Below are 26,896 nucleotides of genomic sequence, written 5' to 3' on the forward strand. Positions count from 1 at the left end.
CACTGCACCCACACCTTAGGTTACAGCGCTGAGCCTCTAAAGAAGGAAGACGACTAAATAGTTACCTGTAAAAGTACTCACCACATTTACTGCTACTCACCACATTTACTGCTAGGTGATTTATCGCAAACGGTATCTAACACAATCACTGCAGCGCGAGCGGCGTCTACTAGACACGCGTAAACGCTTAAATAACCTGTTCGTCGTCTAGTGCTCTTGGCAACACGAAACCCCCGAGAATGCCCCATTAATGTCGTGCTTTTATACCTTCAGCACCGGTTGGAGTGTAGGCTGTCACCCTCCACCATTAAAGTTGCCGTTGCCGCCATATCTGCACATCACTCTCTAATAAACGGCAGTTTATTAGGTTTTTAAGAGGAGCTTGAAGGCTGAACCCTTTCACAGCCTCCCTCTATTCCTTCTTGGGACCTGTCCATGGTGCTGAAAGCCCTGCAGGAACCTCCATTTGAGCCTCTGCAGTCTGTGAGTCTGGAAGTTTTTGGTGGCTTCTAAATTCATCCCTGTTTGGAGCCATAGGAGTGAATGGAGATAGGCTAAATGCTGACACATTCACGAGGTGCTGTACAAAGTTTAAGTGCGTGCATTTAAATAAAGATAGGTATGTATTAATTTGTCTATGTTAAGGAACGAACATAGTAAAATATTGAAAAATGTTGGTGTTTTACTTTAATATTGACTGAGTAAAGTCATGTCAAAGATTGAAAACTTTGATGCTCCAATCTCATAATTAGATTATGAGACATTCCCTGGGATTTGTCACATATTATGACAATTGTCCTAAAAACAGGTTTACCCACCAACATCCAAATTTATAGAGCATTGTGCAAGCTAATCTAAGGTAATGGGTTTGATTCCTGAGTAACAAAGTGATTAAATGTTTAGCAAGACTGCACTGTAAGCCATTGAGGATCAAAGCTCCTGCCAAATGCATCAATGTAAATGCAATTTATTCTGTACACAGTAAAGCCCAAATCTCTGTTATTCTGGTTAAACTCGTGAACAACATGTGCATATTACCCACAATGTGTGAGAGTTCATACAGTACCTGTGGTCCGCATGGCCCCGCCACACCAGGAGGCCCATTGATACCCTGGAGAAGACAATATACATCATCGGCATGGTACACATACGTTTTGATTGACAGGACAAGTGGAGTTAATGACCTTGTGCTGTATTTTGTACACAAAGTGAGGTTCATGGCCCCATTGAAATGCCATCATTTATCATGTTCTTCTTCTCCAATTACTGTTATTACACCATTACCAAAATGCCAGTCAATTAATCCTATGCTTTGGCAAAGCTATAGCTCCTCAAATGGTAGCCTGCCAAGAACTAGACACAATTGACTTTCTGACATTCACACATTTTCACTGTCTGTTTTTCTAGTCTACTAAATGACTTTAATTGAGATCCATTAAGAACTTCCTCCACACATCTGCTACCTCTGAGGGTTTATTAAGTGGCAGTGATGCACCTCATATACTGTAATGCTACAGGAAACTTTTAAGAGTAAAGAGTGGAGAAACTGCACTTTGGGCTTAAATGTGTTATTTAAAGTCAGATTGAAGATCATGTTCGTTGTTAATCTTTTATGTTGATCTTTTCACAACCTTACGCCGGCATTCCTTCCTGTCACAAATTGAATAATATCTTCCCACACCAAGCCTAATACCCTGATGAGGACCTACTGTAAAGAAAGGCTACAATGTGTGTAACCAAAAAACATCTACGCCTGGGTGCGAAGTCTGATCGTTTCAGAGGCCATTTGTAGAAGAGGGGCATCGGAGCAGCTCTGCAACACACTAATCATTTCAACACCTTCTGCTGTTTGCCCAAATATTTACTATAAAGAGACAATCGGCTTTTTATTCTGAGAAACAGCGAACCGGATACACGTGGACTCATGTGTGAAAATCTCTATTCACAGGTTAATAAAGCACCTACAGCAGCTTGCTGAAAGACAAGCAGATGCGTGGAGGAAACATCAAGGGCCGTGTTTGATTCCAGCACCCCTACAGACTGATAAAACCAAGGGTTTAAAAAGACAAGAATAGTTGCACACCTTTGAAATGGAGATGCCTGTATATTACTCGGCGTTAATGAATAATTTGGCAGTGAGAGACCCCCATCGATTCTTCTTTTAAGGCTGAGTTACATCAAAAAGCAAGAATATTCAGACATCTTTAAAGTTTTTTAATTTGAGAGGCAACACACTGCATAAATGTAATTACATGAAAGATGAAAGATGTCAAACCTGATGAGAAAAAAATTTGGCACTTTAAAACCGAAGGATTAGTGGCAGGAAATGACTTATTAGCAAATCACAGTCAAGCTTTCAAGTACTGTGCAATATTGTCTAAATATGCTGATTGCCGACATAGTGATTTAGTCGAACCTGCTCATTATCTGCGAAGAATAGTTATCAACTTTTAACAATAGAAATTAGTAATTTAACTAGATGCTGTCATGTAGATATACATTCCTCAATAAAGGAACAGTTCGCAGAAAATCCTAACATGTATAATTTCAGTCATAAGACGTTCCAGAAGATAATGCACGTCATGAGTCATGGGGTGCTTTTATAAAACTTAAGACTGTACAGTATTTGTCATTTTGTTATTCATTCATAATGAAAATAGATACACAGAAAAATTAATTGTTTGCTCGTCGTGATTATTTGAGCTTCTCTGATGCTGCCAGCATATTTAAATAAAACGCAATGCTAGCATGCAGTGATTAGCAGTGTTAGCATTTTTTGGACTACAACAATAAAAACTTTGATATCATATATGCTTGAGGCATTGAAGGGGAGCAGTTGTTCATTTAAACTGGCAAGTCATACAGTGTTTTATTACTGTAAGTATGTGGGTAACATCAACAAGAAAACCAAGCTTGTATATTGTTGTTTTTTGCTCCCAGTTTCTATAACAACACTGCTGCTTTCACACGTTCTGCTTGATGTTAATTTGATATGCATCTCGTATGTTAAAATGTAATTACATAACTGTGTTTATGCATCTAACCAAACAGAAAATCAGTTTTTCTCTCATTTCTGTATATTCCTTTATATAAACCAAAGAAAGCTACAGTAGTAATGCTAACTGATTACAGATGCTCCAACATTGAGATTTTAGATAGAGTGTAATTAGCAGTGGCGGCCGATGACAAGTTTTAAATGGGAAAATAGCAGAGGACTATTTTCAGCTGCTGCATAATATCATTGCACCTGCTGCAGCCAGCAATGCTAATGGTCTAATCAGATTCAATGAATTATGCTAAGCTATGCTAAAAGTGGTACCGCCAGACCCGGAGATCACCTGAATTGATTCGAAAACGGTAAAAATAAAATATTTAACTCTAGGGGGGCTGGAAAATAAATAAAAAAAAAAACAGTGGAATGTCCCGTAAAGGGGTTTGTGTCCCAGCAAACATCTCAAACAAATGCAACCATAGAATATAAAAGGTAAAATTGACTCACTGGCACTCCTTTTTGTCCATCTGTACCTGGCAATCCAACATATCCCTTTTCTCCCTGAATAAGATAAACAAGAAATAAGTGATTTTCAGATTTTTAACTGTTTAAAGTTGTGGAACTCAGCATTGCTTTTAGAAGCGCCTTTATATCATACTCCATAAGAAATAAAAATGCAAAGCACTATGAGTGTAAATATAATAAAAAGTGTATATTTCACAGTACAGACAAGTGAAGTAGACAAGTGTACAGTCTCACTGGACACATAAAGTAAAGCAAAGAAAGCTAGCAAATTAGTAAATGAAACAATCCAAAATGTATATTATTCCATCATGAAACAACACTTTGTCCCATTTTCTTTGTACTCCTAGAATTTAGGCAATGCACAACACATTTTTATTGTAATTTGACTTTGTACATTATTAAAACTAATCCAGACACGTTTTACAAATATGCACTTCAGTATCTCATTCTAATTCGTAAATCATTAGAGAAAGAAATCATGTTTTTGTTGTTGTTCTTGTGGGAACCATTAGAGAAACTATAAATATGTTTGAAAAATGATCATCTAACATAAAATCAACCTAGCATGAAAATGAACTTGTGTTATTCTCGGTTCTGTCTTAAAATGAATTTAAATGTGCAGTATTAACTTTTTATAAATCCATACAACAAATAAAGTCATACAGCTTCATAATTGTAACATACATTTTTGTAGAATTTTTATTTAGTCTTGACTAATTATAAAAACAATGTTTAATTTGCTAACGTTTTCAGCAGAGCCGGTGCCAGACCATAACTAACAGGGGGGCACTTGGCTTCCAACGGGGGGGGGGCACGCAATAGCAACAATAACTTGCAAAAAAAGACATTAAAACAACAAATACAGTGCAAGCACACACTCATACAACTGGTACAGACTGTCAGCTCATTTCCTGTATAAAGTGCAAAAGACCACAAACTATGCCTAAAACTATTGAACTTTGACCGCGGCGTGAGCGCAAGCTGAGCTCCGCTGCGCTCGCGCTTTGCTCGACGCAACAACAAACCGCCCTCGCGCGGCGCAAGCCATTGAAATGAATGGGTTTCATAGCGCAGCGCACACGCGTCCTAGCTTTAAAAAAGCCGCTTTACCATAATCACGTCGTAATGCTGTTAACGGGCTATAGCCACACTTCACATTTAAGCTTACGTAATTTAAAACAACGCTAACTTACATTTAAAATAGCTAAAGACGGTGTGTACGAACATTAAACTTCCTTAAAACAGTGTCCTGTAGATTTGTAAATTCCACCTCGACCTCTAATCTCCGAGTTTGAGCCAGTCTGTGTTTGCATAAAGTCAGATGAAGCAGGCGGTGCTGGTTCGTTCTAAATGTTCTAATATCCATATTTTACACGATCCATAAAATGCAGCGAAAAAACACGTTGCTAGTATCAAGTCACAAATATGCTAAAGACGTAAAACGGGTGAGACGCGGCAATACAACCAGAGAAACTGGTCTATTTTAAATAAAGAAAACATATATCAACTATATTTTCCTCATTTGATTACATTACAAGTCATGAAACATTCAATGTTTAATTTATTTTAATTATTCTTGATATATATTAAATTAATAAAAACCTTTGTAGGGGGGCACAACAACCTGTTTGGGGGGGCACTGCCCGCGAAAATGTCCCCCTTGACGCCGGCCCTGGTTTTCAGGTCAAGCTTATGAATATTCCTGTCATTAAATGTACACTATAAAAAATGCACCATCAAGTTTAAACAATTTCGGGGCGGTTTGCCGTACAGGGATTATCTGAAGCCTTAGTTAAATTAAGATATTTAAATCAATTTTTAAAAGCATAATTTATAAATAAACATTACTGGTGTGCATCTTCAGTCACAACACTCGCACTGATATATTTTAAGATATGTCAGAGCAAGTTGTTTTCGATAAAGACAACACTATTTAAGTTAGTCTGGGAAACCACCTATTGATTTTGCAAGTCAGTTCAACCTAACTTTTTTAAGATTTGACATAACTTAGATACAGAAGTTGAAATTGTTTAACTTAAGTTTTTAAGTTAAAATAGCATAACAACTGTGCACTTTCCCCAAAAAAATTTGGGATATTTTTAAGCCATAGCTGGGTCAAAAAGGGATGAACCCAACCATTAGGTTATAATTTATATCAATAAAATATCATAATTAAATATCAATGTTGGCAGCGGGTTGCAAAAATTGGGAACTTTATGGTAAATTGGAAGAAAATTAAACTACTCAAATATAATTTAGCTTGAACTTCCAATGATGCTGATCATGATTCTCAGAAGGTTGAACAGTAATGGACTATCATTTTTAAAAGATAGATAATAGCTGGCTTAACCTAAAATGTATTTGAGAGTTTCATGTCACCATGAAGAAGACTTTGAGCTGGGCCATTTTGCTATATCACAGGTGAATTCAGGCATTATGTTCAAGTGTGAGTCGTGTACCCTTAAGCAAAGAAACAAAAAGCATCAAGCTCACTTACTAACACTTTGTCAAGCAGTTTGAAAGGCTGACCAGAAGGAGAAACTAGACTTTTCTAACGAGCTTGGTCTTCCAGGAGACATTTAAAAACATTTAAGCAAGGAAGTCTCTCATTATACAATGCACCGAGTCTGTTAAAGAAACAACATAAATGTGAACTGTCTTGGCATGTGTTACCGCTTCGAAATGGGCCAAACATCTCTAGGTGTGTTTGGCTACACGGATGTCTTTTATAGTGTGCTAACAATCACAGCACGGAGTTAGCATACGAGATGAACAATCCTGTCTGAACATAAAACCAGGCAGCCATACCATCAATGTACAGTACAGTATGTCTGGTGGTAATCCAAGCAGAAGGACTAACCAAGAAACTACTGACAGTCATGTATAGAGCATGTACTGTATAGCAACCATGTCTGTTGTCATGGTAACCTCTTCGGGTCAATGAATTGATGTTCACAAATGTGACACTGGACCACAACAAGTAGCACAGGTATATTTTGTAGCAATAGCTAACAATGCATCGTATGATGATCACCAGAAATCATTAGGATATTAAGATGTTGCATTTTTGTAAATTTCCATAAAATATATGTAAAAATTGATTTATCATTAGTAATATGATAAGGACTTTATTTTGAACATTTTAAAGGCGATTTTCTCAAATTTTTGAATTTTGTGCATCTTCGGATTCCAGCCATTCAATATTGTCCAATCCTAACAAACCCTTTTTATTGACCTTTATTAATGGTTTTGTGGTCAGTTGTGGTCAAATATGTGACCTCTTTAAAAAGGTCCTTATATGTACTATTAGCTAGTTCTTTGAGGTATACTATAAACTCAGAACTTTCAAACACTGTTTTCCTGCTAGGCTTCAATTGAAAGTGTCTTACTGTAAACATTTTTTCTATTTAAATAGTTTGACCTATTGATGAATGCCCTCCATTAAGTTATAAATAAAATGTTCCTTCTAACAGCTTCCCTTGATTCACCCTTCACTTGAACTTCCACAAGTGTCCTTATGTGTAAAGTCCTGTTTGCTTTTTCCTCCTTTTGCTAAATTCCTTGGCAACTTGGTTATTTTGACACGGAATGGTTTCCTGTGTATTAACATTCCTGTGGTCCGAAATGTTTAATTGCAAGGATTCAAACATTGATTTTGGCCAATGATTTAGTTCCATTCCATAAAACTGCTTGTCCAAAGAACCACTGTAAAAAAAAAAAGATTTTCCAAAACATCGCATCTTGTGTCTTAACCTTCCTGATGTCCGAAACTTTTAATTGCAAGGATTCATACATTTCATTGATTTTGGCCAATGATTTTGTTTCATTTCATAAAACTGGTTGTTCAAAGAACCACTGTAAAAAAAAAAATATATATATATATATATATATATATATATATATATTTTTTTTTTTTTTTTCTCCAAAACATCGCATCCTATGTCTTAACCTTCCTGATGTCCGACATTTTCAATTGCAAAGATTCATACATTGATTTTGGCCAATTTTTTTCTTCCATTTCATAACTCTGGTTGTACAATGAAGCACTGTGAAAACATTGCATCCCGTTGCTTAACATTTCTGATGTCCGAAACTTTTAATTGCAAGGATTTATACATTGATTTTGGCCAATGATGTTGTTCCATTTCATAACACTGGTTGTCCAAAGAACCACTGTAAAACTATTTTCCAAAGAATTACTAAAAATATACTCCTATAAATCTATCTTAGTGAAACATTTGTTTACATTTGTGGCAGAAACAATAATGGTTCAGTCTGCGACTGGCTCGATGGTTTTAAAGTGTATTTTATTGACAAGTCAATCATTCATCTATTTGTTCCTCACCTTTGATGTCTTCGCAGGTATGTTTAAACACACACATCTCTGATTCTGACAACCATATGGGGTAGACTAAACACGTCTGTACATTTAATAAAGCCCTATTGTGTTGATGCTATAAAATATAGCTGTTTATGCCTTCTCCTCAGCAGTCCAATGAAGTAAGATACACAGCTAAAATAATATATGCCTATCCAGAGCTGTGTGTTATAGCAAGATGTCTTTACTCATGCAGAAAACAAAATGGGTGCTTCTCCCCATCCTACTATGTAGTTCAAATGACTGGAGCATTATCTGATGTTTATCATTAAAGAGACATTTTGTTAGAGATGTTGTGAGCCTTCCTATTTATAGTTACTAGAATGTATAAAAGTGGACTATCAAAGTGTTACCCTGAGCACTTATAAAACTATCCATCTGGATATATAGTAGACTGAAAAGGGTAGGATAGAATAAAGTTATACATAAATATAACATTAATAATCTGATTGGTGGCAGAAAGTGCACTCTTTAGGGCGCAAACCTCAACGGGAATAACGGGAATTAAATGATGCACTGTCACAATACAGAAGAGCTGTGTCTGCGATCACTAATGATTGATTTATATGTTCTCATTATAGTTGCGAAAACTTTTATTGTAGTACTTATGCGCTTCGTAATGTGCTAAAAAAGACTGTCTGAGTGAAACCTAGCAACGCATCTCTCTAAAAGCAGCTGGTGAAGTCATTTTGTTCTTAAATCACAAATATATACTGTAAACCAAATATATACTGTACAATTTGACTATACTGCGTAAAACAATTGAAATTGTCTGTGGGCGTAGCTGTGAAGGATTTAATCTTAATAATGGGAGCCTTTAAAGTTTTGGTAGACAGCTGTGTGTAAATGAGGGCTTAATTATAATAAAACGTATGTGACCTTGGTATGTCTAAATTTTAAATGGTGCATATATTTAAGGGACAGGAAAGGAAGAGTCAGTAACTGTGTTTGAAGGTTATGTTAATGCAACCCTATGGCGTGTGTTTTGCCGTGTGCAATATGTGGGGTATATGATTTAAGTCTGAATGGGCTGAATGGGTCTGAATGTTTCTGAGAGGTAAAACCTCAGCAGTAAAACTAAAATGCCACATGAATGTTACCAGAAAAGACTGGTTATCTAGCAACTCTGTACAAGAGAACCGAGCATCATCAAGTTATACACAGAAGCTTTTGTGGTCTTGAAACAGTTTTGTAATCTGAAAAGGGAAGGTTTTTGACCTAGTTTTGGGTTATCAACAAACTTGTTTTTCTTAGGGGGTTGTTTTAAGGAAATACACCACAACGTAATTGTTAAAAATTTAAAAAAGTGAGAAGGCTTTTGTCTGCAAGCCTGAAGTGTTAAGACAAACTTTATAGTAGAACGCTATTAAACTCAACCAGAATGAGACAATTCGACGTTGACTGTGCAATAAAGACATTTGTAAGTAAATGTTGTTGCTGTATTTACGCAATGCTCTAGTTGAGCTACAGGAAACCTATTCAGGGTTTAACTAGATTTCAGAAACCACACACTTAACCACTGCTAGATAAAACACACATTTGTGTAGTTGGGTTTATGACTGAAACCCTGTTAGTTACTTGAAATTGCTCATGTGGGACGCACATGAATATCCCAGTGCATTGAGAAACATTGAGAAATACAGTATCTAAACTGTTTGAAAGAAGTTTTTGTTTACAAAAATGAAAACATTTAAACACCTGCCTGTACTTCATCTACTGTATATTAGGTGGGTCAAATTTTGCACACAGAAAATAAACAAGTGGCTTGAATAATTCCCAATGAAAATTATGCAACTTGGCATCATCTAACAAACTTCAACCCTACCCTGTTCAAACAGAACTAATAGTTATGACCACTTGTCAGCTCAATGGGAAAATGTGTTAACAGCTTCAGATATTTTTAGCAACAATTTCCTTTTTACATAAGTCCTTTCCATCAAATAAAAAAAGGGAGTAAAGCAAAGGAGATTATTGGGGTTGCATGCCAGGACGCGCAGACTAAAAAGCTGACAACACTGACACTGACTCTATGTTTGGAGAATTGAGGCTAGAAATCAATAGTGAAGATTTCACATGAACATCCAAAAACTACAGCTGGCACTATAAGCACAGACAAGCTGTCTGGCCAATGATGCATCTCTACGTGGGTGGAGCCCTTGATGGAAATAAATCTTATTCAATTTTAGTGATCTGAATGAAAACATTAAACGTTACATAATCACTACAACACCTACATCAATAAAAGCGCACCACATAGCAAAGCACTTGCTAATGCATCTTATATAAATAGGTTAGGCTGTTTGCAAAATTTGTTTTTGCTGAAGTGTGGTAAGCCAGGTGCGTAGGATAAAAAAATCAGGGCAGTAAATCATGACTGAGAAAAAGAAACATTTTCTGTTAAGGTTTTCTATTAATTTTGTTTTGGGTGTGTTTTATAGCATTAAACTAAATATAATTAATTACCGACACCATTACCAACAGAATCATGAGTTTTAAAGATGATTTCCAAAATGCATTGGCCAGGCAAACCAATAGTCGAACCATAAACTCATGCTTTAGTCAGTGTTGCTACAGTATGTGTTATTATGCACCAATGTGATCTTATGAGAATCTATGTCTAGATTTGCTTACATTTTAAACACATTTTCATTTTGTTAAGGGACAAATTTCTTATATAAATATCTGAATGATACCATTTGAAGAATACTTTAAACATGGTTTTTTTCTTCAATGGTTGGGACTTAGAAAGTGAAATATACACTTCGAACACAAGATGATGATTTCAGGCTGTTTCGTCTAATTTGCATAACAGGATGATTTGTCTCGCCTTATTGAGATTGCAAAACTTTACAGATGAAACATTTTCTGACCTTAACTTAGTGGGAAAATGATCCTGACATGTTCAAGTCAACACTGATTGTTTTGACGTGCGAACTTTATGTACATTTGACTTTACAAGATCTGTTTGGGTCGTGTAAACTAATAGGTAGTGCAATGTTCCTTGAAACTATATCATAGAAAAGTTTATTTATTGTCTTAGTGGTATTTAACACCAGATGAAATGTTGGGGAAATGCAGATAAAACCAAATTGGTTCAGAAAAGTAGATTGGTGGAAACTATTGGTGCATGCACATAATGTATGCATAAGACACTCTTAATAAGATATTATACAAAAACTTTATGGTAAATGCAAATCTGCAGACAATAAAGACTAGCACATGCTTTACATCAATAACAACAATTGCAAACTAGTTTAACAAAAGAGAGTCATTACAGCCATAAATGTCAACCCACACAGAAAAGACATTTATGGATTACAATTTAAATCCATTCGGTTTTATTATAATAACAGGAACGATTCAAAATTTGCAGAGATGCAACAAACTGCTGTAAATCATTATACCTTTTATAAGCTCGACTGCGGAGAGTGATATTGTGAAGGGATGCTGTGAGTCTTAAATCAAAATTTTTATGGCATTACATTGACCAAAAGCTCCTTGGTTGTGGTGCATTTTACAGCTTTCACTAAAATGCTTGAGCCATTTGGTCAGACTGCCGGCGAATGTGACATTTTTATTTGACTAAACAATTTCATTTGAATAATGCATCCTGCTTTATGTACGCTTAAATTAACAAAAAATGGAACATTTTTTATTATTTATACATAAACAATTTTGTTCATGTAGGGTTTTAATATATAGTTTCTGTATATTGCAGTAAATCAATAGAATATCAGTTTACTGTTTTTGATTTAGGGAACTTTAAAGGCGATTTTCTCAATATTTTGGTTTTTTGCACCCTCAGATTTCACATTTTCAAACAGTTGTATCTAAATATTGTCCTATATTCTAACAAAATACATCAATGGAAAGCTTATGTATTCAACTTTAAACAATTGACCCTTATGACTGTTTCTGTCGTCCAGGGTCACAATTTGAAAAAAACAAATTTATAGCTTTAGAGATATTTGAGGAAACTGCATCATAATTTTTTTTAAGTGTATAACTTCTGTAAAATAAGACAACTTTTATCAATTTATTCCACATTTTGTGGATAGATGACTCTTTTTATTTAGGCATTCCCAATTTTATTGATATGGAAAAGTGTAAGTAGTTGAGGAAATGAAATAAGTTTCAAGTAAGTTTCAGTACTGTTTATAACACAGAAAAACCCTGCTGTGAACCAAGAGGCATAGTGTCTTTATAAGAAAACTAACATGAGTTGGTCTTAAATTGCAAAGTAACTGTCTGAATTACAACTAATTAAAATACTTTTTAAAGTAGACTGACCTTTGGTCCCATGAAGCCAGGTGGTCCTTGACTGCCGGGGATTCCAGATTCCCCCTGAAGAAACATGACAGTATTTTAGGTCCCATTGGAGACTCTTTTGGAGTTTAAATGTCATTGATGTGAGGAAGAAGTTAAGGAGCTATTTAATTGGACTAATGAGCTAATTGAAGGGTTAGGATTTAACTAGTACTACCCTCGGTCATGCATACACACCACTTGACACCAGACACAGTGGGTCATGGGAAATAGTAGCAGTAATTCTGTTGAACATTCCAAAATTAACACAACTGTGTCACAAATACACTGGTCATGTTGAAATATTGAAGCTTCTCAATTGCTATGTTTACATGCACATAATTTTAACAATCCGACTGAATTTAATCCGATTGTAGGTTACGACAATATAGTTAACATGCACCCTAAACATTGCAATCTGATTAAAATGTTCATTTACATGTACATTCTATGTAATTCGAATCAAACGTCTGCACAAGTGAACAGCCAGGGTTGCCAGATTTGTGTATCAAAACCATCCCAATTGACATTCAAAACTAGCCCAAAAGCATCCCAATGACTATTTACAGCCCAAATACCAATAACTAATCAACATAATCCTTTCATCTGTAATCCGCAGAGAAAAACTATTGGTGGAAACAGTTAAAAAGTAGATGATTTGGCAACCCACACTGCGCACAGCATCTCTCGTTGAGTTCATGCTTTATCTCTGGATAAAAACAATTTTCGAAAGACACAATGCTATTTTTTTACTTCATGTTGCCTAATGTTTTAAAAGTACACATAAACGCTGCAGAATGTACATCGCGTGACCCCAGTAACCTTATTTTAATAATGCGTGTTGCCATTGCATGTGTGTGACGTGAATCATGTGTAAATATGAGGTAAATATAAGATGTGAACTTGAGAAAAATTGTTCTGTGCATGTGCACAATGTATTTTTGCATCCGATTGAGTTAACATGCATTCTTTTCTCCTGCTGATTGGATCACAGATCAGACTATGCCACCCCTTTCAAAACGATCCAAATTTGCATCCGTTCGACCTCAATCGTATTGATTAAGGTGTTTACATGAAGACTTTTTAATACGATTGAGCCATCAATAGGATTTCAAACGGATTAATTGGTTGCATGTAAACGTAGCTAGTGACACCTTTCTCATGTAGGTAACTTAGTGAATCTATGAAAAGCTATTAAAGAACCTGTAGTCTAGTCTAGTCACGTGTCTGGCCTGCGGTAACAAGGGCACACAATTTTGGCACATAATGTTTACTCTTACCTTTGGACCAGGCCCCCCGGGAGATCCTTGTCCACCTTTCTTCCCGTCCGCTCCCTATTAAACCACACAAATTAAAGAGCTGTTAATCACCATGAAAACTGTGTCATAAGGCACTGCAAGAGTTCATATTAGTATGTCAGAGGTACATATTGGTATCAAATGTAACATATCATGGAACATACTGTGTTAGTTTTTTTTAAAGGGTACTGCTTGGGACCAGGGGCAGAACCCTTGAGTCCCTCCACTTGCTAATTCTCAATATCTCTTACATCCATGCCTTTTTATAAATTGCTATTTTTCTTCTGTTATCTTTTTCTATGCAGGTCCAACCAACATCTGGTACAGTGACCATGCTTAAAAGAAACCATTGACACATTCAGGCCAAAAATTGGTACTGTGCACAGGCCTGGCAAAGGGATTGGAAATTGGCTCCAATTATTTGATGTCTTACCTTATGTCCTGACAGGCCTTGTTTCCCTGGCAACCCTTGTCCTCCACGTTCACCCTGGATAAATAAAATAGACTGAATATGACTTTCAATATTGGAAAAGACAAGCTCATTGAATTACATCCAGGAAGCAGTAATTACAGTAGGATGCTGAAAACACTGAGCTCCACCAGTGTGGCAAGAAGCTTTTTTTCTGCCAAACAAATGTTTTATCTAAATTTGAGAATGAGCAAACAGCATCTGCTCCATTCACAAAAAGAATCACTTTGTAAGAATGGGAGTCAATTTATTTATCCTGATACAAGACTTACTCTCAAACCTTTCAGCCCGCGTTCACCCTGTAGCCCTGGTGGACCCTTGTCACCCTGTGATAAAAAGAAAGCAGACCATACAGAGCTTTGCTCATGTAAAGATACAACAATATTGTTAAACAGCATTATAATGTAAGAACATATTACCTTCTGTCCAAGTTTGCCCGGCTCTCCTGGCTCTCCTATTTCACCAGGGAGCCCCTTTATTGAGAAGATGTATAAACTTCAGAACCTAATCATAGATCAGCTAAGGTTCAAACAATCTAAACGCAAGTACATCAATGCAAAGTTTTCCAACTTCACAGACTCAATTTTCCTGCTGTATGTAATGCCATGAAATATCCTGATATATATGGGGTTTACTCACAGTTCTACCATCTTGACCTGGAGGCCCTTCCTCTCCCTTCTCACCATAGGGACCCTGTCGAGAAGCCATCAGACTTTCATTGTAAATCAGTCCAGTTCACCTAGCCTGATCTCACCATAATTCCTACATATTTTACAAGTAGGCTAATTTGTACGATGTCGTACGAAGTTAATTACGTACAATTATCATAAAAAATAATAACGAAACTCCATCCCTAACCCCAACATCACAGGGGCAAAGGCAGGTATTAGCCACCTCGAAAAATACGCTCAAACTGTCATGAGATAGGGATGGTTCACCCCAGACATTAGCCCAAATTTTACTCAACCTCAAGCCTTCATTGGTGGATCTGACTTTCTTCTTTTAGCCAAACACAAACGACTTATATTAAAGAACCAATGAGTGTCTTACATCCCAACTTGATGTCGACATGCCAACATTTTTATGAGTTTACAATCAAATCTTTCATATTGATTGCTAAATACACTCAAAATATTAATAATTGTCTTTACAAACGTACCGTTTTACTTCAAAAGATACATATTAACCCACCAGAGTCATCAGATGGATTATTTGAAGAGTTTGGTTCCAAAACGCGCTAAACGCCATTTAAAAAAAAATGAGTTACTGTCAAAATCAGTATTATATCAGGTCAGTATTTAAAAGTAAATTCTTAATTTTACGCAAAATACAATATCCGCTGTGTTATTCTGTCATCTTTTCTCCTTTTTTTCCCCAAAATGCAATAAACGCCACTCCTCCTTTTCTACAGAATGCAATAAATCCGCTCAACAAATCACAGCGCACCATTCCACACATTGTAAACAAACAATGGCGTCGCGTTATGTATGGAATCCTAGTTTTCCTCATCTTGTACTTGTACAAAAACAAAATAATACATTAATGGCATTGATAAACCTGTGGTGGTTTGGTGTTACGGGAAAGAAATGTAAGCCATCAACATCTAATAATTTACGCGAGAGGCACTCAAGAGACGGAAAAATGCCTGCTGTTTCTTGTTCTTCCGATATCATCAAGCTTCTCTCATGCCAACACATTGACCCCAGAGGATCTAATGAAAATCTTTCCATTATTTTACTGAAGGTCGCAGAAAATCGAGCAGGACCAAAACATTTTACAGCTAATCGCTGCGAAAAAAGTTCAGCGACGACATCCCAAGGATGACAGCAGCAATGACAGTGTCCTTAATATGAAAAAGTAAGTGTTTTGATTAATGCCATTAATGTTTTTTTAATCAGTGTATACCACTAGTCTATAACTAAATCAATATAACATGAATGCACATTTATGTATTAATTCAATAGATTTATAGCATTGTGAAAAAAGCTTGTCCGGGATTTTCAAGTTATGGATTTGAATTTTTTATGTTTTTATAACCTAAAGATTTGAGGCCCTATTTAAACGATCTTAGCGCATTATCTAAAGCGCACAACGCAACGTCTAAATGGGCGTGTCCGAATCCACTTTTGCTAATTTAACGATGGGAAAAATGGTTTGGGCGTCGATCGCATGGTCGAAAAGGGTTGGTCCTTTTTTTAAGGAGTAATGGGAGTATTTTGGGCGTAACATGCAATTAATCAATGCGAGTCTCAGCTCTTATCCCTTTTAAAAGCCAGTTGCACTGGCGCTATGTCTAATCCCTATTTAGATGACGGACTTTGTAAACTGAAAAATTAAGCGGAGGAAGAAGATCCCCAGTTTAAGATTAATGTTAAATAATTGTGATGTTTTTCACTTGTATTGAAATTGTTATTTTTCATTAAAACCTTTAAAACCCGTTTTCTTTTAGTCACGGAAGTAAAAAAGCAGGCTTTTAATTGCTTTAAATGTATGGCTATCCAATATCATCAAAAAATTATTTAGAAGTATGTAAGAAAAGGTTTCTACTGTAAAAATACTTTATTTGTAACAAACAGGAGATAAAAATGTACGTCTCTCCGCACGTTTCAGCACTTGGAATGCGTCACAAGTTTTTTTTAAGCATTACTTAATGTTTCTCATCTCAACATATCCACAGGTACAGAGTCATCATATCAGGGCCGGCGTCAAGGGGGGGCATTCGCGGGCAGTGCCCCCCCGAACAGGTTGTTGTGCCCCCCCTAAAAAAGTTTTTTATTACTTTAATATATATCAATAATAATTAAAACAAATTAAACATTGAATGTTTCATGACTTGTAATGTAATCAAACAAGGAAAATATAGTTGATATATGTTTTCTTTAATTAAAATAGACCAGTTTCTCTGATTGGATGTATTGCCGCGTCTCACCCGTCTTACGTCTTTAGCATATTTGTGACTTGATACTAGCAACGTGTTTTTTCGCGGCATTTTATGGATCGTGTAAAATATGGATATTAGAACATTTAGAACGAATCAGCACCGCCTGCTTCATCTTCATGCAAACACAGACTGGCTCAAACTCAGAGATTAGAGGTCGAGGTGGAATTTACAAATCTACAGGACACTGTTTTAAGGAAGTTTAATGTTCTTACACGCCGTCTTCAGCTATTTCAAAGGTAAGTTAGCGTTGTTTTAAATTACGTAAGCTTAAATGTGAAGTGTGGCTGTAGACCGTTAACAGCATTACGACGTGATTATGGTAAAGCGGCTTTTTTAAAGCTAGGACGCGGTGTGCGCTGCGCTATGAAACCCATTCATTTCAATGGCTTGCGCCGCGCGAGGGCGGTTTGTTGTTGCGTCGAGAGCGCGAGCGCAGCGGAGCTCAGCTTGCGCTCACGCCGCGGTCGAAGTTCAATAGTTTTGCGCATAGTTTGTGGTCTTTTGCACTTTATACGGGAAATGAGCTGACAGTCTGTACCAGTTGTATGAGTGTGTGCTTGCTGTATTTGTTGTTTTAATGTCTTGTTTTTGCAAGTTATTGTTGCTATTGCGTGCCCCCCGTTGGAAGCCAAGTGCCCCCCTGTTAGTTATGGTCTGGCGCCGGCTCTGCATCATATACAATAAATCCGTGAGGTAGCATTTAAAAAAAATGAAATTTAAAAACAGATGCATTTTTTTAAAGCAAAGCATTTATTTACTTACCAGGCTACAGGTGAAGCAGCTCTTTACAACTTCTAACGTCTCATAATTAGTCCTCATTTATGTCCAAGAGACTCAATAATAATCTTTTACATTCAATCCTTTAATCTTTCATATTTAAAAGCGTTTTTGTGCTGCTGCGCATTCATGTATGTGATAATCGAAACCGCGTTGTCCTCCCGTTTATAGGCGCATATTACTAATGTGCTCTTTAAATAACAAAAAACATATGCGTAGTCTATTTTAGTTGCCTCAAAATAGCAACGCGCCAACAATGCGCCTGAACACACCTCGTTTTCAGACCAGAACACCTATGGGCACAAAAGGGGCCGCAAATGCATTTGCTATTTAAACAACATGGCGCTAAACGTGAAAATTATAATTGTGCAGGGTGGAAACTAGCAAAAGACACTTGAGTCGCGAATTGCGCTGCATTGCGCCGGGTGTAAGATAAAGCCCGCTATGTGAAAGTTTGTAACAGAAAATAGTGGTTTTTATCTTGTCACTTTCTTTGTATAGAGGTATAGAGTATATCTAGTTTGTCTATGAAATCATCTTGAATTTGGTGGTTACATGACATTTATTTATTTAATTTTTTGGGGGGCTATCCTTAGACAATATGGTTCAAATTGTTGCCTTGTTTTAGCCTAGATGCTGTGTTTGGACACCCATTAGATATCTATGCTGGGAAGTCATATACACCTAGGATGGCTTGAGGGTAAGTAAAATATAGGCTATTTTTATCTTTGATGAACTATTCCTTAATAGATGCTGTGTTTACAACTAAACAAGATTTTTAGTTATGGAGAACTTGATTGACCCTTGGTCCTTGAATTCCAGGTGGTCCTATCGGCCCAGGACATGCGTTAGGGGGCTGACAATTCGGAGGGCACTGCAGAGGGAAACAAACTACTGTTATGTGAACCTTATTGACATGACTGTTGATCCATGACAATAATATTAAAAATCTAACTCACCCTTTCATCATCCTGTAAAACAGCAAAAGGGATAGGAGAGAAACATTTAGACTCCAAAAACAAACATTTTTAGATACAAAAGTTTTATATGCAATACATGCATTTTTAGCTTTGGTTCAAGAGAATATTTTCCGCATTCATTTTCTTCATAGACATACTATACATATATTTATTACTTAATTGATTTCATTGATTATAGTGAAGAAATGATTGGATCGCCTACCATGCAGATGATCTCACATGCTGTCTCTCTCTCACATTGCTGTGGATCACAATAAAGTCTCAGTTTCTGGATTTCTATCTGCAAGGAATTAAAAAATAAAGAAAAAAAATCTAAACATAGCTCATAAATTGCAACACAAAGATAACTAAGCCATAACAATAGAATTACTCAATTGGCATATTGTGAAGGTGAAATTCCCACTATTATATTGTGAATGTGAAATTTGCGATATCTTGGAAGAAAAGCAAGACACGAATGCAATAGATCAGTGTGGTATCGTAAAAATAACCATACAAGATGATTTTGATTATTAATGCTGTAATTAATTTGGCATACAGCGATTCTTATGTGGTTAGTTAGCGATCTGGTCAATGCCACTTACAGAAAGTGTAGCATTAGACTCAAAGCGTTTGGAAATCTGAGTCTCCCCATTGATGTAGATGGGCACAACAGGTTCCAGAGCTTTGCCCTGAATCTGCTGGTCATCCAGGAAAAAGGTGACATTTTGGGGTCTAACCAGAACCTTCAACTGGTGCCAGCTTTCATCAAAAAGTTTCTGTAAGATTTCAGATAATGAGAATTTAGTACATGGTGCTACAGTATGATAAATGAGTTGTTGAACCTTAACTCTTTTCCTCGACATTGACGAGTTAACTTATCAATTAACTCTTTCCCCGCCAGCATTTTTAAAAAAGTTGCCAGCCAGCGGCATCATTTTTCATGATTTTCACAAAAGTTTAATACCTTCCAGAAAATGTTCTTCTTTATATATATATATATATATATATATATATATATATATATATATATAAACATACAATATATCAAATGAAAGAACAGACCCTCTGCTTTAAAAAAAAAAGTTTCATCCTACCTTCATTAGTACTTTTCATAGTACTTTTTATCACCTCTCAAATATGGGTAGGTTTCTTCAAAAAACACAAAATTTTGAGCAAAAAGCTGAGATAATTCCATTTTTGTGAAGGACTTTTGATAGAGATCAGATGCAGGGCGATCTTTAAAACACACACAGAGTTCTTTCTCTTTCACGTGAGGCGTTACTTCAGAGTTGTAAAAGTTGAGGACGTGCGCCACGTGATGGATAATAGCGGTATTGCGGAAAGCCGGAAATTCTCGTCATTGGCAGGGAAGCGTTTTCTCCTAATTGACGAGATAACTCGTCAACGGCGGGGAAAGAGTTAAGAGAAAACGCTTCCCTGGCAAAAGCGAGTATTTCCAACAATACCGTTATTATCTTCCTCAACGTATACAACCCGTAAATAATAACGCCTCACGTAAAAGAGATCAGATTCAGAGGGATCCTCAAAACACACACGGAGTTCTTACTCTATAAAAGTCCTTCACAAAAATTGAATTATCTCAGCTTTTTACTCAAAATTGGGTGTACCTACCCATATTTAAGAGATTACAACAAGAGTAATAATGAAGGTAGGATGAAACTTTGTTTTTTTTAAGGGCAGAGTCTGTACTTTACCTAGCCCCTAAGGTGACATTGGAGTTAAAAAATCTAAAGTTTAGTTTCATGTGCTCATGTGAAACTTTCATGTGCTCACGCTAAACCTTCATATGCAGATTTTTTTTTAAAGTTTGGTTGCGTGTGCACGTGAAACTTAACGCGATAGTTTCACCTGCACATGCGAAACTAAACCTTATTTAATTTTTCCTCCATGTCCCCTTAGGGGCTCCTTAGTTCTTTCATTAGATACATTGTATGTTTATATATTTAAAAAAGAACATTTTCTGAAAGGCGTTAAACTTTTTTTGAAAATCATGAAAAAATGCTGATGCTGGCTGGCAACTTTTGATTGTTTACTCACCCTTAACTCTTTCACCGCCATTGACGAGATATCTCGTCAATTAAGAGAAAACGCTTCCCCGCCAATGACGAGATTTCGCAACTTTTTAAACCCGGAAGTATTGCCCTATGGCAAGCTGCTGCATGTCCGTGTCTGTTTTAAAGATCACTCTGAATAGGATCTCTATGAAAAGTCCGTCACAAAAATTAAATTATCTCTGCTTTTTTCTCAAAATGTGGTGTTTTTGCAGAAACCTACCCATATTCAAAAGCTGATAATACAAAAGAACCACTGAAGGTAGGATGAAACGTTTTTTTTTTTTGTTTGTTTGTTTGAAAGCAGAGGGTCTGTTCTTTCATTTGGATATTGTATGTTTATATATTTAAAGAAGAACATTTTCTGGAAGGCATTAAACTTTGGTGAAAATCATGAAAAATGCTGGTGCTGGCTGGCAACTTTTTTTTAAACTCTGGCGGTGAAAGAGTTAAGTTGTTACAAACCTGTATAATATTCATTCTTCTGCTAAACACAAAGGAAGATATTTTGAACAATTTGACTTTCATAGTATTGTTTCCTTAAATGGAAGTCAATAGTGCTTCTGCTTTCTGCTTGATTACAAATAATCTGTTCAGCAGAACAAAGAAATGTGTACAGGTTTGGAACAACTTGAGTGTGAGGAGAGGATTACAATATTTTCATTTTTGGGTGAACTATCCCTTTAAGTTTTGGATGTCCCTCAATAAACTTCATAGATATATACACTAGATGTCGCCTTGGGGTTCTAACCATGCATCAAAACCGCAGCCATCTTGGAACAGAGGTCTTGTCATAGGAAGTAGCTAGGTAAATCTGTTATCTCTGCCTGTACTACGAATTCGTGGACAATGCTGGACTTTTGTGCTGTGTATGGATGTTAGGCCTACTAGCACTATGCATTATAGTTAGAAAAAGTAGATTTTCATAATATAAAAAAACTTTCATTTTTTTCTGGACTCAATGCTAAATACATGTCTGACTGTTGAAAACCAAAAGAAAACCAAGAAAATCGCATTCATGACGATTTATGGTGATTTTATTTCCGTTACACCATTGCCTACAATGGCGCTGATGCGGGGTTCCCCTGTTTCAAGATGGCGGCTCTATTTGACGCATTCGGTCCAATGAACTGCCATAGCCAAGGCGACATCTAGTCTACATATCTATGTATAAACTTTAGTGAGACTTAATTATGCGAGAAACAACCCACAACAACACACTTTTTTGGCATTATGAAAGTAAGAAAACATGAAAGTGATAAAGATGACCATTGCTGCAACATCAAAAGATGAAAAAACTCTTTTTATCACAAATATAGACAGAAGTAATGAGCTAATTTTTACATTCAGTCCTCCACACACTCTGGTCTCTGTAAGGAGCCTTGTTACGGTAGTGTACTGTGAAAGTTTTACAAACCTCAATGCCTCTATCAAAAGTAATGATCTGTTGGCCATTAAGCGTGTTGGTGGTTGTGAAGCTGACAGATTTTTCATTTCCACTTAGTGTGACAGCAGCTTGAACTTGTCCATCTTTAGACAGCACCCTCCACACATCAAACTTTTCTGTGTTTGAGGGTCCTCTCAACCTCAAAGTTGCCACAAACACATAGGATGGTGGAAGGCCTTCTGGAAAGATGTCCCTTTAAAACAATTTGCAAACCCCCATTAGTTGGATTATTACACGTATTGTATTATAAATTTAGCTCTATTGGGATTTATAGAGAAATCTTTATACACATTTCAATGAGTGACGATTTTCTTCTTACTGCCAAATGGCAAGTAATTACATATTAAATTGGTCTGCCTTAAAAATCATTCGGATGAACAAATTAGCATTCATTTTAAAACCGACCTTGTGTTTTCGGTAACATCAATGTTTTCGTCAAGCAGATAGGCTGTCTCGGACACTAATGAGCCCTGTATCTTCTTAGCCTTCTTATGGATCTTCATTCCCAACATCAGCTCAAAGCCTTTCTCATCCCGGGAAGCCACAGAAATACGTGTGGGACATACAGATTCTGGGTCAGGAGACAACGTCAATTATCAAGATGATCGTGGTACCACACAGAAACGGTGTCTCATTCATTTTCTAAATCTTGCCTCACATCTAATTGAATCAATATGTTATGTGACGGTGCTTTATGATAACCATGCCAACTTTTATAAAGAATGATTAAAAGCATATCTCAAAGCAAAAATCCCCCCGTGGTGCCGAATATGATTTATATTAAAGGACTCCGTCAATGAAAATATTTCCATTATTCGTGTTATTTCAATCTGTTATTTCTTTATCAATAAAAATGCTGGGTTATGGGTCAAAAGGGACGAGCCCAAACCCTTGGATAGTAATTTAACCTATTATGGGTTGTTTCAACCCAAAATGCTGAGTTGTTATAACCCATTGTTGGGTCAAATATAAATATTTTCTGGGTTAATTTATCCCAACGGCTAGGCTCATCCTTTTTTGACCTAATGCTGGGTTGAAAATAACCCAGCATTTTTTTTAAGTGTAACCTCGGTTTCATCGGATGCACACGCATTGTCACGGTCTAGCAAAACTTTCTATTTGCTCCAAATTTAATCTCATTGTCATCCAAGAGAAATAATCAAGATAATAAAGAGATCTCATCTGTGATTTTTTCCTTATATGATGAAACCACATTCCTGCTTCTCCTGACATATTAACACTTCCAAAAGTATTGTGGTTGGCAGTAGTCATATCAAATCTGTTTCCTGCTAACCATCCCCACTATTCCTCCCTGCCATGGTCTCATGCCGCTGGTTTGCCCCACGAGCTCTGTGGCTTTTCTTGTCACGGGGCATGAATGGAGTGCGGTAGTTTGGTGGATTCCCTGTTCTTTAATGCTCTTGCTCGCCAAACGCTGGCTTTAATGTGGTTAATGTTTATGGGGCCGGTCGCACGCATGCAGATCTTACCCTCGCACAGCTTTTGCTTCATGGCATAGTTCACCCAAAAATCAAGTTGTTACAAACCTGTATAAATGTCTTTGTTCTGTTAAATTATTTGTAAGCAAGCAGAAAACAGGAGCACTATTGACTTCTATAGTAAGAAAAAAATACTATGCAAGTCAATGGTGCTCAAAGACTGTTTGGGTTACAAACATTCCTCAAAATATCTTCCTTAGCGTTCAGCAGATCAAAGAAGTTTATACATTTTTGTAACAACCTGAGGGTAAGTGATGACAGAATTTTTATTTTTGGGTGAACTATCCCTTTAACACCAGATCAAAGTGTCAAATGGTGCATCAAAGAAACTCCTGTAATCGAACACAAGAAACATACAAGAAATAGCCCATACCAGCTCGAATATCATCATCCTCTCCCGCTTGTGAATAGGCGAGAAAGAGCAGTGCTGTAAAAGGCCTCAAAATCCACAACATTTTAAACTTAGGTTTTAGTCCTTTCCTCGAAGTGTCAGTCTTTAGAGCCCTGAAAAAACAAAAAAAAATAAGATATGTTTGTTTTGGATGCATAGCCTCATTTCAGTTTGTAATTATTTTAAATGGCTGAGAATCAGTTTGCTTACATGATTACTGAAAGATGGCGTTTTCATTTGATTATAGCTGTAATGTTATACAATCACTTAAGCTAATCAGATCAGTACAGACATTTGTACACAGGGTGTTAAGTTGGCTCCTCCGAAACAAAATCAAGTAATTACATCTGGGATTGAACATCTAGTATAATGTAAAATAACCACTGCTAAGTATTGCATGAGTAAATAACCACAAGTGAGGCTCTTGACCCATATTCTCAAATTAAACCTACTGTGGTACAAACTGGATAACAGTGTCCAACCAACAAAAACTGATGATTTTTGTAGATATCTATCATCAAATAATCACAAAGGTAGGCCTTACAATTGGTCATTGTTATAGACTTGATACAAAACCATTAAATGCAATATAACTGTAAATAACTGGAGTATGGAACCTTATAAAGTTAGAAAAAAACTAACAACTGCATATCAGTGCCCAGCCAACAACCATAACACGCTAGCATCATCTTAGGCTCACTTATATTTAACTTACAACTTTTACATTCCCCGATGGTTGTTAACATTTATGTCAACCAGAAGTGGTCTAAATAATATGCATTTAAATTGCATAAATAAAACTTTACATGTGTCTAGATATTGTGCTAGCATTTCATTGGCAGAGCAACAAACTCTCTTTAAGTTCACAGACTACGACTATTGCCTCTTTTATTCAACCTTGTAAAAGTCTCCTCGGTCAGAGGACCGTTTTGCACAGTACCGTACGACATGTGGTCTTATTTTCTCGCTTCGGTGATGTCGAATTTAGCGTAAAAAGCTGCTCAGCTGAACCACAAGCTGCAGCCAAACAAAATAACAGCGTAAGCAAAAAGCCAAAGAACACAACATGGAAATAAACATGGCATGCTGCCGTTTACGAGTAGGCGTTTTCTGAGATATGTCAATGCAGTACACAGCCACAGGTCTGTTGTGTACAGTATGTATTGTGCTGTATAAAAGTCTTATGCCACCATTAGATTTTGTTTTTGCAATGGTTTATTATGTTGGCTTGAGAAAGCCAACATACTGTTGTTGCACTTAAACTTATTATTATGTTGGCTTGAAAAAGCCAACATACTGTTATTGCTTTTAAACTTATTATTATTATTCTTTCTTCTCCTCCCAAAATTTCTGACACTAACTCGTCCTAGAGCTTTCAAGCTACATGCACCAAATTTTCCACAGACCTTCAGACTGGTCTGACTTAGTGTGCTATATCTTTTCTAACTGATGGGACCTTCCGAATTCCTAAACGGGGGGCTCGAACACCCCAAAATTTCCATTGACTTAACATTGAGACAAACTTTGACGGGTCATAGCTGTGAGTGAGAAACTTGTAGAAACTTGTGGCTTACCACATTTAAGGTGGCTGACAGGCTCTGTAAGAACATACATCACAATGGGGTGTAAGCTATACCCCTGGGGTGTAAGAGGCCCCCAAAATTTCCCATTGACTTATAATGGGGCAGGAAACATGCCCATATAAGGGAATAAAAGCGTCCCAGATGGAATATCTTTACTTTAGAGTGTCGTAGAGACATGGGGGTGGGCTCATTTTACTCAGTCATCCAATCAGTCTCTTAGGATCGCCCCAAAGCTATTTAGCCACGCCCCTAGCAACAATTTTGGGTACCCTAGCAACATCTCCCATAGACTACCATTATAAAAAGCCCAGATGGATATCTTTGCACCAGAGTGTCATAGAGACATAGGGGTGGGCTCATTTTACTCAGGCATCCAATCAGTCTTAATAGGATTCTTATTGAGGTGTTAAGCCACGCCCCTAGCAACCAAATATGAGCACCCTAGCAACATAATAAACAAAGCCTTATATCTTTGGATCTGAACATCATAGAGACATGGGGGTTGGGTCTTCGGGTCATGTTAGCTTCATGCTAGCTCCATGCTAAGTCATACTAGCTTCATGCTAGTTTCATGCTAGCTTTATGCTAATTTCATAATATAGCTTGCTAACTTCATGCTAAATCATGCTAGCTTCATGTTAAATCTTGTTAGCTTCACGCTAAATAGTGCTAGCTTCATGCTAATCATGCTAGCATCATGCTAATCATGCTAGCTTCACGTTAAATCATGCTAGCTTTATGCTAATCATGCTAACCTCATGTTTTCTTCATGCTAATCATGCTAGCCTCATGCTAGTTTCATGCTAATCATACTAGCATCATGCTAGCTTCATGCTAATCATGCTAACATCATGGTAGCTTCATGCTAATCATGCAAGAATCATGCTAGCTTCATGCTAATCATGCTAGCATCATGCTAGCTTCATGCTAATCATGCTAGCATCATGCTAACTTCATGCTAATCATGCTAGCATCATGCTAGCTTAATGCTAATCATGCTAGCATCATGCTAGCTTCATGCTAATCATGCTAGCATCATGCTAGCTTCATACTAATCATGCTAACTTCATGCTAGCTTCATGCTAATCATGCTAGCATCATGCTAGCTTCATGCTAATCATACTAGCTTCATGCTAATCATGTTAACATCATGCTAGCTTCATGCTAATCATGCTAGCTTCATGCTAATCATGCTAGCTTCATGCTAATCATGTTAGCATCATGCTAATCATGCTAATCATGCTAGCATCATGCTAG

General features: G+C 36.8%; 1 protein-coding gene across 1 annotated transcript in view; it reads right to left on the reverse strand.

Moving 5' to 3' along the window:
• LOC135785266 (uncharacterized) overlaps positions 1–26,896 on the reverse strand; it is a 127,272-nt gene that overhangs the window by 15,914 nt on the left and 84,462 nt on the right. Inside the window, exons 5-17 of the mRNA XM_073813123.1 lie at positions 22,137–22,359; positions 19,250–19,423; positions 18,868–18,945; positions 18,645–18,656; positions 18,488–18,559; positions 14,607–14,660; positions 14,387–14,440; positions 14,240–14,293; positions 13,932–13,985; positions 13,481–13,534; positions 12,186–12,239; positions 3,500–3,553; positions 1,067–1,111 (exon numbers count right to left, since the gene is read on the reverse strand). Coding sequence (XP_073669224.1) covers positions 1,067–1,111; positions 3,500–3,553; positions 12,186–12,239; positions 13,481–13,534; positions 13,932–13,985; positions 14,240–14,293; positions 14,387–14,440; positions 14,607–14,660; positions 18,488–18,559; positions 18,645–18,656; positions 18,868–18,945; positions 19,250–19,423; positions 22,137–22,359 — 982 coding nt within the window. The remainder of the gene's footprint in view (positions 1–1,066; positions 1,112–3,499; positions 3,554–12,185; positions 12,240–13,480; positions 13,535–13,931; positions 13,986–14,239; positions 14,294–14,386; positions 14,441–14,606; positions 14,661–18,487; positions 18,560–18,644; positions 18,657–18,867; positions 18,946–19,249; positions 19,424–22,136; positions 22,360–26,896) is intronic.

This window comes from Paramisgurnus dabryanus, chromosome 22 (genome assembly GCF_030506205.2).
Source record: "Paramisgurnus dabryanus chromosome 22, PD_genome_1.1, whole genome shotgun sequence".
Taxonomy (NCBI): domain Eukaryota; kingdom Metazoa; phylum Chordata; class Actinopteri; order Cypriniformes; family Cobitidae; genus Paramisgurnus; species Paramisgurnus dabryanus.